Source organism: Adiantum capillus-veneris, chromosome 9, assembly GCF_014529385.1.
Source record: "Adiantum capillus-veneris isolate H3 chromosome 9, ASM1452938v2, whole genome shotgun sequence".
NCBI lineage: Eukaryota > Viridiplantae > Streptophyta > Polypodiopsida > Polypodiales > Pteridaceae > Adiantum > Adiantum capillus-veneris.
In genome coordinates, this window is record NC_140939.1 from 5,879,953 (window position 1) to 5,896,734 (window position 16,782).

The following is a 16,782-nucleotide window of genomic DNA, read 5'->3' on the forward strand; positions in this document are numbered from 1 at the left end:
GCAATGCCTGTTTACCCACATGTAGCTATGTCAATTCCCAAGTTTCATTTGCTAAGATTGAGTTATACTTACATTGCATAGCCTCTTCCCACTTCACGCCATCGTCCATTTGAATGGCCTCTTTGTAGAAAGTGGGTTCATGCAGTCAGTGACTAGCAAGTAGTCCAATCCTAGCTCAAAACGCTTAGATACACAAGATGTACGAGTAGATCTCCGAAGTGCTTGAATGCTGGGTTCCACTCTCTTTGGAGCAACATGCGTATGTGTACTAGTGGAAGGTGCATCACTAACATGTCCAACATTCTGTGTAACTGGCGGTGAGGAAACATCCTCAAACCATACTCTGCAATACTCAATGTCTTTAATTGGTTTTTATGCATCTTAAACTTGTTGAATATCACCTGTGAGCTTCGTATAACCTTCTTTGATTCTGGGTGCCAAACACGATATCCCATCTCTCCATCCACACCGTATATCCGATGCACTTGTGTGATTTGGGGTCCAGCTTTTATCTAAGCGCTTTTGGCACATGGGAGAATGCCTCACACCCAAATACATGTAGCCTATCATAATTAGACTCTTTGTCCATCCACATCTCCTGCGGAACCTTGTACTTTAGTGGTGTACTAGGTGATTGATTGATCAAATAAGCAGTCACTGTAACAACTTCTCCCCAAAATTCTTGAGGTAAGTTGGCCATAGACAACATAGAAGTGACCTGTTCCTGAATGATTTTATTCATTCTCTCAGCCACACCGTTTTGAGTGGGTGTGTAAGGCGTGGGTGCGTAAGGCGTGGTAAACCGTCTTCTAATGCCTTGTTTACTGTAATATTCCTTGAACTCGGAGGAGATGTACTCGCCTCCATTGTCACTACGCAAAGCTTTAAGCTTTCCACCCGAATGGTTCTCTAGCAATGCTAAGAACTTTTGAAAGACACTAAAGACGTCGCTCTTTTGCTTCAAGAGATAAACCCACACCTTTCTAGTAGAGTCATCTATGAATGTTAGGAAGTATAATGATCCCCCTAGAGACTTGACTGGCATAGGTCCGCACAAGTCGCTATTAATGAGATCTAGAGGACTCCCTAACTCCTTGTCCAAAGGTGCTGATGTCAACCTATCCTGTTTGCCATAAATACAATTCTCATATAAAGAGAAGTTAGAGTAATCTACCATAGGGACATAACCAGAACGCTACAAGACTTTCATTCCCTTTTGACTCATATGTCCTATCCGGCTATGCCAAAACTCTGTAGACAGTAGCTCCGGCTACACAAATAGAATTCTCTTTTATGAAAGAGACATAAAGTGAGTACAATGAGCCATACTTCTGGCCTTTAAGTATGTCAAGATTTCCCTTCTTAATAATCCAAGAACCATGAGCAAATATGGTAGTGTAACCCAAATCATCCAGATGTCGCCTTTGTCAATTTGGGTACATGTCTGACATTATGCAGCATCAACTCAATTCCATTTCGCATAAAAAACTTGATGCTGCCCACACCACATATATCAAGCTCATAAGAGTTTCCTAGCTTCACTATGTAACATCAACTCAGTGCCATTTTGCATAGAAAACTTGATGGTGCCCACACCACATATATCAAGCTCATAAGAATTTCCTAGCTTATCTATGGTATGTGTGACAGTGTATGTAGAAAACCATTCCTTGTGAGGAGTCACATGAACGCTAGCACCTAAGTTCACAAGTCAATTTTGTGCATAATAGTTTTCAAGAGCTAACAATGCATCAAGATTCAAATCCGATGTAAAAATCAACACATCTTTTGGCACGTCAAAAAATGTCTCAATGGATGGGTACTCAACCACATTAATCTCTTCAATTTTTACGTTGCTTTTGGGTTTGTGAGACTTCGCTTTCTCTTTGCCCTTATCATGTTGCATTGTGCGGAAATATTTCCTCAAGTGTCCCTTTTTATGGCAGTAGTAACACTCAACATTTCTCATATATTTTTGCTGCGACTCATCAACTGGGTAGAGAGCATATTTGTCGTCAAACTCACTAAAGCCTTGAGATGTCAACTGACTGAACAAGGAGTTGAACTCATTTAAGTATCCAAAAATTATGCTACCTTCTTTCATGTTAAGCTTCATAAACTTTTTCATGAAAAAAACTTTGTTGGATGCACTTTTTCTCTCTCATGTTGAACATAAGCTATCCAATAGAGCCTTGGATGTTGTCTTCCCTATGATAGTGAAGAACACTAACTCAGCTAGATGTAGACGTATTGTAGCCATGGCTTTTGCATTCAAAAGCTCCCACTCAGTCTGCATATAGCGATCACCCTCTGCACGCTCTTTCAATGGTTCTAATAGACCTTTGTTAGTGAAAACATCCTTCATGCGCTCTTTCCACAAGGTGAAGTTGCTACCATCATCAAACTTGCGGATGAAATATTCCTCATTTTCTAAAGAAGAAGCCATCGCTGACAAGAGGGTTTGAGAGGTACCAAACTATGGCGAGAAGCTGCAAAGATTTGGATAGAATAACCTTTGTATTGGGAGCAAAACCTCAACCAAAATAGGCTCAAAAGTGCTAACAATGATGGTCACGACTCACAAGAAAATCCGGCAGAGTCTCCTTTGTATGAGGAGTAAAATCTCAACTAAAAAAACGCATAGAATGTGCCAATTGCACTAACTGGGCTTCAAAAGCTGACACTGCCACTGTCGTGTGATCGCCAACTCGGCGTCAAAAGCATAAGAAAACCGTCCAGATACATATCCTATGGCGAGGGTATGGTAAGAGGGGAACTCTAGCTACATGTATCACCGAAGATATCTCAACATTCGAGATATCTCAACATTCGAGAATACTCCATCTCAAAGAAAACCTCATGCAAAGACACTCCGAAGGCTAAAGCAGACACAAAACGACTAGCCACAGTCTTAGAAAGGGTTCTTTTGGTTTGAGTCTCAAAAACGGTTGGGAAAACTTCCAAAATAGCCAAAAGATTGGCTCCACACGTAGTACATTAGGTAGTGTCTGCAACTAAACGTAGTACATTAGGTAGTGTCTGCAACTAAATGTACATGAGTGACCGTGCTAAAACAAGCACTAAGAACTGCTGCATGCAGTAAAACTGATCCTTGCGGGGATATCTGCTGACAAAAGAGCTCAATAGCACTATGGTGTGCTAAAGCAAACATACATCTATCAATGCATCTGTGCAGAGAGAAAATGCTGTCGAAATGACTGTCAAAATTTCCTGAAAAGCGTTGTGTCTATAAGCGTCTAAAAACCCGGAGAATTTGTGTGTAAACGGGCTCAAAATCCTCTTGTAACCTACGTGTTGTGTCAATATGTGCCGATTTCCACCACGGATGGAAATGCGATAGTTGAATAGCCGCCAAGAGAGTCGTAGCCAAAAAATTATCGTAGAGCGTGATCCGTGCGCTCGGTGCCTATGCCGGGTGTCACTCCTCTGTGGTAGAGGCACCTCACCAGTGCACGTGGCAAGCACAACCGTCTACGGGAAGATGGTCGTCCATGGGAACGTTGGCATCGGGGTCGGATGTCAAAAATCAGCCCGGGTAAAGAGTGTCTCCAATGTTAATGTCGAAGAATCGTCAAGAGTCAGTGCCGAGGTGCAAACACGATGTCAAAACCGGCATTGGAAAGGATAAACACCAATGTCGAGGTCGAGGAGTAAATCCCTACTCTCTTTCTCTCTCTCTGTCACACAAACACACACACACACACACACACACACACACACACATACACACACGCTTGCACTTCCTCTGACAACTTTGTGTGTGTGTGTGTGTGTGTGTGTGTCTTTCAAGCTCTCTTACTCAATCTCTCAATCTCGCTATCTCTCAAAAAACTATGGAGTGTATGTGAGCCGGGGAATCGGGGTGTCGAGGACGCTCGATGGTGGGAAAGAGCCCCTTGCGCACACCATAGGTGTGTTAAGTGAATAATTTAAAAAAAAAACTTCTATCAAAACTTGCAGAAGACTACTGACGCTCTGTCAAAAGCTTGGCTTGCACCGTCGACTGTGTGTGTGGGGGAGGGGAGAACGACGAGGTGGGCTTCAATTGCCGCTCGGTTTTGCTACCGACCTACTACCAAGTAGAGCTTCCCTTGCTTGGCCAACTTAGATGCCTTCCAACAGTGTGTGTGTGTGTGTGTGTGTGTGTGTATACACACACACAACCTTTGAGTCCTGCTCAATTGCCCCAGCCTGCTGAGCTTTGTAGCTCTACTGGCTATGTCCGCTCACAAATCAATTGCTTTGTGTTTTGCAAGATCCTCAATTTCCCCTTGAACTTGATTTGGTTGCCGAGACTTGCTTGCAGAATTGTGCCCTTTAACTCCTGCTAACAACCTACTGCTCCTGTGCTTGGCTGTCAGCACTCAATCTTGGTTCACAAAACTTGTTGGCTTTGCTTGCACCACAACCCAAATTGCCTATTGGCATTTGCTTCAAGTCAAGCTCACTAAAAATAGAGAGAATTGCTATGGTAGAGGAGCTAGCCTAGAGGCACTCTAAAGAATTATTAATTATGGGGGGAATTTTCCATAACTTGCATCTCCAATCTTAGTGGATAGTGTACACTACCTATGATTGTATCCTAAATCTGCCAAAGCAAGCACAATCTATCTTCTCGGGTGACATGAAGAGAATTTATGAGAACATCCCTCACTAAAGAGAGCATGGGAGCATGGCTTAATCTATCAATTCACAAACTTCTTGATGCATTGAAGGAACTTGGTCCTCACATGTATACAAGAATGGATTATCTTTCAATGAACAAGATGTCATCACACTCAACACTTGGTTGATAAGTAATATATTTATACAATGCCAAGTTTCAATCTATAGGCAAGTTAATGGGATCCCCATGGCCATGACGTGCTCACCTATGTGGTGTAATCTCTACCTCCATTCTCTTGAGTTTGATTTATTGACCAAAACACTTGCATTACCCAACCCCTACCCCATCCCATCGTGACAAAGCAAGTAATTCCTTATAGATCCTTTGATGATATCCTTCTTTTTTTCTTTTTCTTTTTTAATAGCAAAACTCACAATTGTGAGTGAATTATATTGAACCACCCAAAAAATTACAAGGTCTTGTCATGCTCTTGTTGAGCCATGACATCATCCAAGGACTATAATTACACCGGCTATCAGGGCAACCACCCCCACCAACCCACCTCCTCCTCCTCAATACACAAGGTCCATACACTTGTCCTTATGAGATCTTTTATTTACCGATGGCCAATATTTTCCCCCGTCCTAGGCATTCCATCTGCTGACAACAATGCACAAGTAGTCCTAGACCAATCCTCCGAGTGTTGCTTGCACATGAGCGTCCATATTAGCACTTTGCTTTCTTGAGCAATTTCTGTGAAGCTTGCCACCTCAAAACCTCCTTCAAACACATGGCGGTTCCTTGTCTGCCATACATTATGTGAGAAGAAGTATCTGACGATTTGAGTGCTGACGAGGAGGGCAAGACTTCCTGAATTCTTGCCTCCAAGGAATAGGTCAGTCTTATCAAGTCATGTGACCCATGCCACTTTATGGAACATCCTTTTATGATATCCTTCTTATCAAGTCACTTTACCCATGCCACTTTATGCAACATCAAAGGATCTACCTTCTTGAGGTGGGACAAGGAGGAAACATAAAAAATTTCAATCTAGATCTATCCATCATAGATGGAAACTCATCAAGCAACTAGCTTAGGAAAAAAAATCCTACCATGTGCTCCCTTCAAGTACATAATAAGGTCATGTAATAGACCATCTTAGTGGGCATGCAAAGTTATCATCTCCTAACTCAAGCCCATCATTTTTTGCAACAACTGTACATTTGAAGCCACCCAAAACATAGCATTACTTGTCAATGCCATTTGCCTTAATGGTTTTAAAAGAGCCAAGCTATGGAGACTTATTAGAAGATTTCTTCAAAAGTGTAAAGCTACCTCACACACATGTGACCCCGTAATAATCTTGGAATTACTAAAAATTGGAGGGCACTATGACCCCCCAGCCCCCCACCCACCCACTCACTCATCCACCCAAAAAAAAAAACCCACCACCACCACCACAACAAAAAGGATTTCTATCCTAGTGTGGGTGCAGGAGGGCATCTCTTTTTCACAAACCACCTTTTTCGCCCCTCGAGCTCATGCACACAATAATTTTTCCACCCTAGAGGAAAGATTGTAATCTCTTGTTATTTCATGCAGCACCATAGGTATACCAATAAGTGGAACCAAATGCAGTTTTGGTGAAAAATGTGCACTTTAAAAGATACTTTTCTCAAAAGAATGGGTCTTCATGCAACTTGATGAATTTACAAGGAAGTTAGGAACCCACATGCTTTAGCCACACAAGGAGTATAGCTTAAAGAATAGGCCTTTAGAAAAGTGCTTTTGGAGAATAGCATTTTGTCTTTTCAAAAATGCAAGGGATGAAAAAGGAAAGGCTACCATGGTACCTCACCCACACCTCAAAGGTCTTTTCCAAAATTGAAAAGAGAAGGGGACAAAAAGGAACCCACATGCTTTAGCCATACAACATTTTGAAAAGAAAGGGAGGAGTATAGCTAAGGCCATAGTCCCAGCTAAGGCCATAGGGGACTGTGGAGAAAATGTGCACCTTTTGAACCATTGATATAAAGGTTATCCATGGTGGACAGGTGTACTCTTTCATTGAAAAGGAAGGTTTTATATGGCTCCTACTGGCTCTACTTTTAGTTTTTGTTACATACAATCTTTCCAAGATGCTTTAGCATCTCCATTGAGCTCACAATTTAGAATCAATCCTAATGGGTAGGATTTGACCTCAGCACGTAGGAGAACAAAGGCTCAACCTTAACCACTAGGCTACAAGCCTACAGTATCCTTAGAGGTGCCCTTAAGCACTAAAAAAAAACAATACCCCTCTCTCCCTTCTCCTTTCCCTTTTTTTGCCCACCCTTCCTTTTTCCTTTCTTTTCCCACCCTAAACTAATTAATGGTTTCTCAAAAAGTCATTTTGGGGACCTACTGGGTCTTTCCATTATCGTAACTTGGTCCTTTCATTTGATGCTCACTTGATTTTTGGGTATCTAAAAGAAACCCTTAGTGTTGTGTTGGGTTACAGAGACTTTCATTGTTTTCAAGGAATGATGGAGACTTACCTTTCAGTTCAGATCTTGACATGTCTTTACTTTTCTTGCATTGTATTGTTTTAGAATGCTAAAGTGAAGCTTCAGCTTGCATAATTTTAGTAAATTTTACACACACACATATGTTTTTTTTTGCATTCTATTGTTTTAGAATGTTAAAGTGAAGCTTCACCTGTCATAATTCTAATAAATTCTACACACACACACACACATATATCAATTAGTTCTTTTTATTTCACCTTTCATTTCACAACTTTACATGGCTTTGCATTTCTTGCATTCTATAGCTTGATTTCAGTCAGTCAGTGTTAACATTCGAAAAAGTCTCTTTTATTAAGCAGATGCTGGTCGAGTTTCTTCCTCACAAAGAAGAAAACCGGAAATACTAGCAAAATTTTTGAGATTTGTAGAATTTTTGAACAACTTTCTCACATATTTCATCGATTTTTCTTCCGTTTACCATGGTTTGCAGCTAGCTAGTCTCAATTTTCAATCGGCTTAAACTAAGCTGAGGTAATCCTCTCCCAAACACTGATACTAGTTTAATTCAACCTACAATTTTATCACTTTCTTATTGTTTTTGAAAGCCGTTGTAACCTTTTTACTTGTTTTCATGTCTTTTGTTGAGTTTGTAAATGGTCTCTTCATTTAGTGACTTTCTTTTCGGCTTTTTAATTTAAAACATATTTTCTAATTGTAAATTTTTCTTTTATTTGAAGAAATGTACAACTAAAAAAAAGTAAATTGTCAAATGAAAGAATTTCTTTATAAGTAAGAATCAAAGAATTATAGTTTCTCAAAAAATTATAAATTATCCTCAAACAATAGATTTTTTCAATAATATATATTTTTTCAACTTTTGGTTTTAATATGCAATGTCACCTTGTTTTTTTTGTGTACGAATATTCTCAATATTGATAAAATATATTTCAAAGAAAAAGCTTGTTTAGACATTCTCAATATTGATAAAATATATTTCAAAGAAAAAGCTTGTTTATATGTGTCACATGTAACACTTGATCAAGAGAATGTTGCAAGAAGAAAAATACCATTGATTAGTGCTATTTTCATGAAATATTATTATTAACTTAAATTTTTACACAAAATTACTTAGGTCCATCATTCCTTTAGAAATGTTTCTATAATCCAATGATCAATTTCATTTGATCATACTTCGATGTCATTTAAATGTTGATATTAACTCTAAAATCTCAATCTATATTGAAATAATCATATTGTTTTATTTACATAGTTTACTACAACATTTATCTCAAAAAGCAATAGGTTAACTTCCAAGTACGGCCAAATTTGGTCAACAAGTAACTTTTTCATGTTTACCACTGAAACAACTTGATCTATTAGTTACCTTTTTCCATATATCTATTACTCTGTTTATAATATATCATCTCTACAACCTTTCGAAATATTTTCTGTGAAAAAAAAATTCTACAAACACAACCCTCATCTACTTTTGCAATTACATTTCCTTAGTAGACCACCGTGATCCTTTACTTTGTTCTAAAATGCCAAGGATGAAAAAGAAAAGGCTACCATGGTACCTCACCCACACCTCACCCTCCTTTTCCAAAATAAGAGAAGGGGACAAAAGGCAACCAGTTCAATAAAAGGACCTTAAGAAAACCATAGTATATGGAACAACCCTCTCACAAAACAAGTCTCCAAAATCAACAAAAGAAACCATGAAATCCTTAGCAAAATAAGCATCTGAGACAAGAAGTTGGCATTTAAATTAACTTGGCCCAAGTATGATGTCACAAAAATCCAATCGATGAGAACTAGCCAAGTAGAGTAAAATAGGGTACCCATGAGTTACATTTGGTTTTGTCAAAATGAAAATAGGCAAAATTACCAAAATACCCCTAAAATCTGTATGAATTCTCTTATACTCTCAAATTTCAAAAATACCCAACATACCCCTCGAATTTGGCCGAAAAATCCCAAAATGCACCTCATGAACATTGCAAACATCTACAAAGACAAACTTGTTTGCAACTCTTCATGGGAGGATTGGTACTCCCTTGATAGAAGATGATACATGATGAAATCGTTAGTTATTTTGTTTGACAAAAATGCCTCTAATTGTGAGCTTATTGGTGATTAGTTTTGTTTAAGACACTTAAAGATAGATCTCTACTATCATAAGAATTAGACTGTGCAAAATTGAGGTAATCCACCCAAAAACGATACAAGAAAGAACCACGTGCGTCAAGCCTTTGAAAAGGCAATTTCATGGGGAAATAACCAAAATACCGTTAAAATTTGTGGTGATTTGAGGGGTATTTTTGGAATTTCCACAAATTTAGGGGTACTTTGGTGATTTTCCCACGAAAATACTTGCCTTTGCAAAGGCTTGATGCACATGGCTCTTTCTCTTGCACAATTACCTTGTTGCTTCAAATCTATTGATGTTTGCACCTTCCCCTCTGGTCATGTAGCTTATCTAGAGCAATTTTCGCCTTCATCTATGTTTTAGTTGTAGAGAAGAAGTCACTACCCGGCTTGTGGGGAGGGCTAGGAGAGGGGCTTTGTTTTTAATGACATGAGTCTCACTTGTTGTTAAGTAATGTGCCTGTGTGTGTGTGTGTGTGTGTGTGTCTTTCAAGTGCATGCAATGTGTGATGATTATACCAATTTGTTGCCACTTACATCTCCTTGATTTTATTGATGAAAAACTACTACAAACTGACAATGACAATGTTTCTAGGCCAATATTCATTACCGATAATTAAAATGTGTGTGTGTGTGTGTGTGTGTGTGTGCGTGTGTGTGTGTGTGTGAGAGAGAGAGAGAGAGAGAGAGAGAGAGCATGTTTTTGCAAACTTGAAACATTTAGAGTAACCATGGAATAAATTCCATCATTTTTTTGTAAAAAGATCCAACTTGAGCTCAATTGCCAATGCAATATGCCCTAAATGAACATTGCAAAGATGTTGGAAAGGTTAGAGGTTCAATTAAGTGGGCAACTATCTTAATTTGACCAGTTTAAAGGTAGGAGCCATAAGCTAACAATGGTAGAGAGATGGCTAGACTCCAAAATTACACTCAAGAGTGACAGGCCACAAAATTGTATTCTGATTGTTCTAATTTATCTTCATTGTTGATCAGATTGACCATACTGGATCTTTTTTTGGTAGCAGAACGTACTTTCCCGTGCGTGGTGATACAATGGGCGCCCGTGATCAGATTGACCATACTAGATCTTAATAATATGGGTGAGATTTCCCACCTTTATTATGACTTGCATAATGCAAATTGGCTCCTCGAGCAGAACGTACAATGGGCGTGGTGATACAATGGGCGCCCGTGATCAGATTGACCATACTAGATCTTAATAATATGGGTGAGATTTCCCACCTTTATTATGACTTGCATAATGCAAATCGGCTCCTCGAGCAGACAAGCCAACTTGGTAAATGGCCTTGTCATTGAGTATTTTCAACATGTTGAGATCCTTTCTTGCAAAGCCCATGTTGGAAGCACCGGGAACCTTTATCAAACCTAGTAACTTGCCCTTTGGACTGATCACTACGAAGATTAAAAATCGACATCAACATTGATGAGCCAAGGAAAATAGAAGCATTATCACTGAGGCCTTGGCCATTGGAAAATCCCAAATCACATGTGGAGCCCAAAGGTGAAGATTGGATGAGGAGCATACCTTGAACACCATTGGGGTTTGTGACATAAACGCGACCGGCATTGTCGACTTTAATGCCATCGGGGCATCCCACACCTTTATAGGAGGGCCCCACCATGGTGGCAATGGCTGCAAAAAGCCTTTTGTTGTGAAGTGTCACCCCATCTTCGCCCACGTCAATCACACTTATGGAGTGCGGTCGCCCTCGCTCCACCTTGCCTTCCTCACCTCTGTGTACTTACTCTTATATTAATGTGTGTGTGTGTGTGTGTGTGAGAGAGAGAGAGAGAGAGAGAGAGAGAGAGAGAGAGAGAGAGAGAACCCAATGGTGGATCCTATGTTTGTGACATAAAGACGTTTCTCATCATGTGAAAATGCAAGACCATTGGGTTTCACAAAGCCATCCGCGACTACATCCACCTCACCGGTCGGGCTCACTCTATATACATGATTGTTCGATTCGGGTTCTTCACCAAAACCTTTGTTGGACGGGTACGCCGCGACGGACGTCGGTATAGCGAGAACTCACCTAACATATAATGTCAACTGAGAACGAAGCTCGATCCGCAGGCGCGTGGAAGCAAGCAAAGGGTGTCAACCTCTACTCGACCGACTAATGACTACTTCCTACAGAGATATCAACTCTACATGCCATCGGTTCTGTGAATGTGAGTCTCCTATGATGCTACCGCAAGCCAAAAGCCCATTAGACGTTCTCGAAACGTTACGAAACTTGAGGGATATCCTATCAATACCAATAGGCTACTCTCCCTAAGGTCCATGACCAAAAAAACCTACCCAATATCCTCTGTGCAGAAAACGCGTAGGATGTCTGGTCGATTTTTGTAGGTCGACGTTTCCGAAAACTAAAGTGCCTAATGTGTAGCTCTACTCGCTCTGATCGCGTGGATATGTTGAAATGCAAAAACGGACAACAATTACTCTCCGAAACTCCAAAAGTAGCTCGCGGGTGAATCTGCCAAAACATAGACGAACGCGAGTGATGTAAGCATCAACGTGTAGCTCTCCTCGTGGGCAACACACTGCTGCTCTCCGTTTGCGATTCCGACCACCGTAGCTCTTGTAGCACACACACACTCTCTCACTCTCGCAGTCTTCCAACGACACGGAAGATCAGATTTATTAGAAGTCTCTTTACAAAGCTTTAAGTTTTGACTTATATACTAAGCCTTAGAAAACCTAATATCCGACCAAAATGATTTTATTTGTCCCTAGGCTTCTATAGAGCTTAATTACAACACCGTGAGCTGGCTTTGCTCATCCAACAAGCATCTATTGCCTCAATACAATTGCTGATTTAAAATATGAAGTTCCCGTAAACATTACAAAAGTGACCGTAATGGCTCAAAATGATAATAACGGAATATTTGATGATGTCCATGAGTTTGTATCTTCACATTACAGCATCCATCTTCGTCTTCATCACTTCATCAGCATATTTATTTGAAATCTTTAGAGAATCTTTGAGGGACCTTTATAGAATTTTTGTGGAAGCGTTGTTGAAAGGTTGACCTTTCACAAGTACGCTACGACGAACGTCAGCATAGCGAGAACTCACCTAATATATAATGTCAATTGAGAACGAAGCTCGATCCACAGGCGCGTGAAAGCAAGCAAAGGGTGTCAACCTCTACTCGACCGACTTATGACTACTTCCTACAGAGATATCAAATCTACATGCCATCGGTTCTGTGAATGTGAGAGTCTCCTATGATGCTATCGCAAGCCAAAAGCCCATTAGACGTTCTCGAAACGTTACGAAACTTGAGAGATATCCTATCAACACCAATAGACCACTCTCCCTAAGGTCCGTGATAAAAAGAACCTACTCAATATCCTTCGTGCAAAAACGCGTAGCATATCTAGTCGATTTTTACAGGTCGACGTTTTCGAAAACTAAAGTACGTAATGTGTAGCTTTACTCGCTCTGATCGCGTGGATATGCTGAAATGTAAAAAAGGACAACAGTTACTTATCGAAACTCCAAAAGTAGCTCGCGAATGAATCTGCCAAAACACAGACGAACGCGCGTGATGTAAGCATCAACGCGTAACTCTCCTCGTGGGCAACATACTGCTACTCTCCGTTTGCGATTCCGACCACACACTCTCTCACTCTCTTGCAGTCTCCCAACGACACAGAAGATCAAATTTATTAGAAGCCCCCTTACAAAGCTTTAGGTGTTGGCTTATATACTAAGCCTTAGAAAACTTAATGTCCGACCAAAATGACCTGATTTGTCCTTAGGCTTCTATAGAGCTTTTACAACACAGTGAGCTGGCTTTGCTCATCCAACAAACATCTGTGGCCTAAATACAATTGTCGACTTAAAATATGAAGTTCCCGTAAACATTACAAAAGTTGTTGTAATGACTCAAAATAATAATAACGAGATATTCGATGATGTCCATGAGCTTGTATCTTCACATTACAACATCCATCTTCGTCTTCATCACTTCATCAACATCTTTATTTGAAATATTTAAAGAATCTTTGAGAAATCTTTGTGGAAACGTTGTTGAAAGGTTGACCTTTCAACAACTTTGCACCCTACAATGAGAACAAAAAATGGTTAGCAAAGTATAATTAACCTTTGCTAATGATTTTCTTGACAAATGGATACAATTGAAGTTTGAAACACTACAAATGACCACTTTTTCAAGACTAAATATGTCAAAGACACAATCAAATTTGAATATTGGTGTTTATAAGGAGGATAATCTCTCATTTTGATTTTTCACTTCTTGAAAAAAGAGGAGCGTTTTCAATCATGATTTTGTGATCCATACCACAGCCTAGCATTTTGGCTACACCTCTAGCATCTTATGTTTTCAAGTATGACACTTTGGTTCCATATTTCACCAACACCTGTGATTTATGCAATAAGACTATTGTTAAAAGACATGGAGTTTGAGTTTAATGATTACCATGCATAGTTAGGATCAGTGAACCAAATCGAGCCATCGGACTTGACGATAATATCACTCGGGCTATTCAAACGACGGCCAAGCCAATTGTCAGCTATAATAGAGGACTTGAGGGTGGTTATGTTGAGGCGTTCAATGAAGCCCCCACTCGGTCTTATCCCTTGATGGCACACAAGCAATTCCCCCTCTTTTCCTAGTGTCATTCCATTTGCAACCTCCGTTTCTCTTATGATCGACTCCACTTTACCACTTCCTAAATGCACCTTCATTATCTGAACATGCACACAAAAAGAAATAATACAATTAAAAAAGCTACTCCAATCATTGTTATGACATTGTAAAATAGATAGCGCAACAAAGTAGCTTACAACTCGCACAACTAGAAAAGTCGAAGACCGCCTTGTGGGTCATTGATCATCCCTAGTATATACTATTAATCAGCCCTAGCACATATTATTAATAAAACAACTATAATCTGAAAACAAGTCTAGTATTCAAGCCTTTCTAAATGATCCAAAGTCACCCAATAGTCCTTTTCTACCATATGCACGGGTGGACTTATTTTAACCTCATGAAAAACTCAAATATGTAATACTTTATGTGAATACTAAGAAAATAGCATTGCTGATTTTCCTTGTTGCTATTGTAGGTAAAGATCTAAACATAATGTTAAATTAGCTTTAGAGTAGTCTTAATGACAAAATTGAGTCTATGGAATTGGTGTGCCCATTGCCAATTTTGGAGTTTCAAAATCTTGGAATGATCTTGAGGGATCTTAGGATTCACTATTGAATGATGACTAGTTTTTGTTTTAAAAATCCTCTTCATCGAAGATTTTTCCGGCATGATTCCTACAAGTAAAGTGCTTCTCATTCGCAGATTCTCCTCCACAATCCACATAATACTTTGCCACAACAGTATTCTCACATCCCATGGTCTACAAGCATAACCATCTCTTGTGGCCATCAACCTCTAGAAGCCAAATATTAAAAGGAGATCTTTGAATAGTTTGAGCACATGAGATTCAACAATCCTAAAATTGCATCGGAGCAAACTAACAAAAGTTCAATAGACTCGCAAAAGCAAAATTTTGAGCTTGGGAAGGATGCAAGACATAAAGTGGTTTGGAAAATGCGATGCAACACACTTGGTTCGTGATGCAACACTAGACCCTACAATACATGACTCATGAGGCTTTCTACAATACCAATGTACGACAAGGGAAAGACTCGAGACTCACGTTTCATGCAATACACCACACACATTGCCTCCCATTACAGAAGCATTTTCTTCTTTGAAAGAGGAGACCGTACGCCTCCATACATGCTTGAGCCTATTCCCTTATATGCAATCTGCACCATAGCGGCGGTCTGACATAGCTTCCACTCCCTTCGATATGAGAGGGTATGTTGGGGCACTAAGGAAGAGTCCCTTCATTTATGCACACACTGTCCCTTGCAAGTTCGAGAGTTTGAGCAACATACCTGACTTGACTGCTCAGCTTTTAATCACATTCAAGGTTTCTCACATAACATTCTTAGCCGGGATCACGGTGGAGCTCATTGATATTGCATTGATCATGCTATCGTTGTTACCTACGTGTAAAGATATGCATTGACCCATCCAGGATTAGAGCTCCATCCCCAATGGGCTACCCTCCTTGCTTCCCTACATCTCCTCTTGTTACCTATCATACCCGTCTACACCTACTTTTGGTTGTCTGTATTTCAGGATAGAAAGCCAATTCTCTTTGGCCTCTTTAAGTCTGATAGCGAAAAAAGAGAGGCTTATATATGTAGATACCTCGAAGCTCCCTCTAAGTCTGTCCGACCACCTAGTCTTAGTGGGTTCTTGGCGTATCACCAACCTGGCTTGTAACCTTCACTGTTGAATATGAGGTACACTCTAGAGGCGTTCTCAGTTTGATTTACTCATGCACACACTGCATATATATATATACATAGATACGTAGAAATATACGTATGTACACACACATATATACATTTTCATACAGTATGCACACACGTACACCATACATGTACATGTAAACACATTGGCATATGTATATGTGTGTATATACTATATACACACATGGCCAACACATTTATATAGAAGTACAAATGAGGGGCTGATAAATGACCTGAGAGTTGGGCTTGGGGTGCATCTGCGAGGAGGAGAAGTAGAAGCAGTCATCATCGGGGTTGCAGACTCTGCCCTCATGCGCCTCTGCCTCTGCCATCAATTCCACCTTTGACTCCCTGCTCAAGATTTCCAGGAATGCAGGGTGCCGCACCTGAACACACACACCACATCATCAATCCTGATGCCGCTTTCAAGGGCGGAAAAAAAACGCAAAAGAGCTCCAGATGGCGACTGTGGTAGCCTTACTACGAAGGTGCATGTGGAGTAGTCCTTCGTTGTCTTCTTTCGCAGCAGACCTTGCTCCCAGCTGCAAATCGGCCCGTTCGCGTGCATCCCGCAGCCATCGCTCACCATTTCTGCACGAATATAATGCAGCGACCAGAATGAGAGAGAGAGAGAGAGAGAGAGAGAGAGAGAGAGAGAGACCTGTGAGGCATTGCTGGGCGGAGACAAGGGCATGCCATGATAACGAGCCGGCAAGAATTTGAAAAAGAAGGCAGAATAGCGCCATGGCGTCGCTGATCACAAGAAACTGGATTTGAACTCACACACCTACGTATTTCTATTTATTTTCATTTTTATTTCTTTATTACCCTTTTCATTGTAAGATGCTTACACTGCAAAGTAGAACGAGAAGTTACCCACGTGACAGGACCTAAACGCTGCTAAGTTAAGCAATTGAAAGCGATCACGATAAAAAAAAAAACGCCAACGATGAGTAAAAAACGCAAAAGCAGCCTCAAAACGCCGGCGATCACATGCTTACTCTGCAAAGTAGAACGAGAAGTTACCCATGTGGCACGACCTAAATGCTGCTACTTTAAGCAATTGAAAGCGATCACGGTAAAAAAATAAACGCCAACAATGGGTTAAAAAACACAA

At 40.2% G+C, this 16,782-nt stretch overlaps 1 protein-coding gene across 1 annotated transcript; it reads right to left on the minus strand.

Moving 5' to 3' along the window:
• Positions 1-10,501: 10,501 nt before the first annotated feature.
• On the minus strand, positions 10,502-16,454 carry LOC147450073 (uncharacterized). Its single transcript, XM_086520648.1, has 8 exons — positions 16,327-16,454; positions 16,147-16,256; positions 15,899-16,051; positions 13,759-14,030; positions 13,374-13,381; positions 11,133-11,220; positions 10,832-11,040; positions 10,502-10,698 (listed from the first exon to the last, which is right to left on the minus strand). Exons 1-8 carry the CDS (start codon positions 16,409-16,411, stop codon positions 10,502-10,504), a joined length of 1,122 nt encoding a protein of 373 aa, XP_086376774.1. The 5' UTR covers positions 16,412-16,454.
• Between the last annotated feature and the right edge of the window lie 328 nt (positions 16,455-16,782).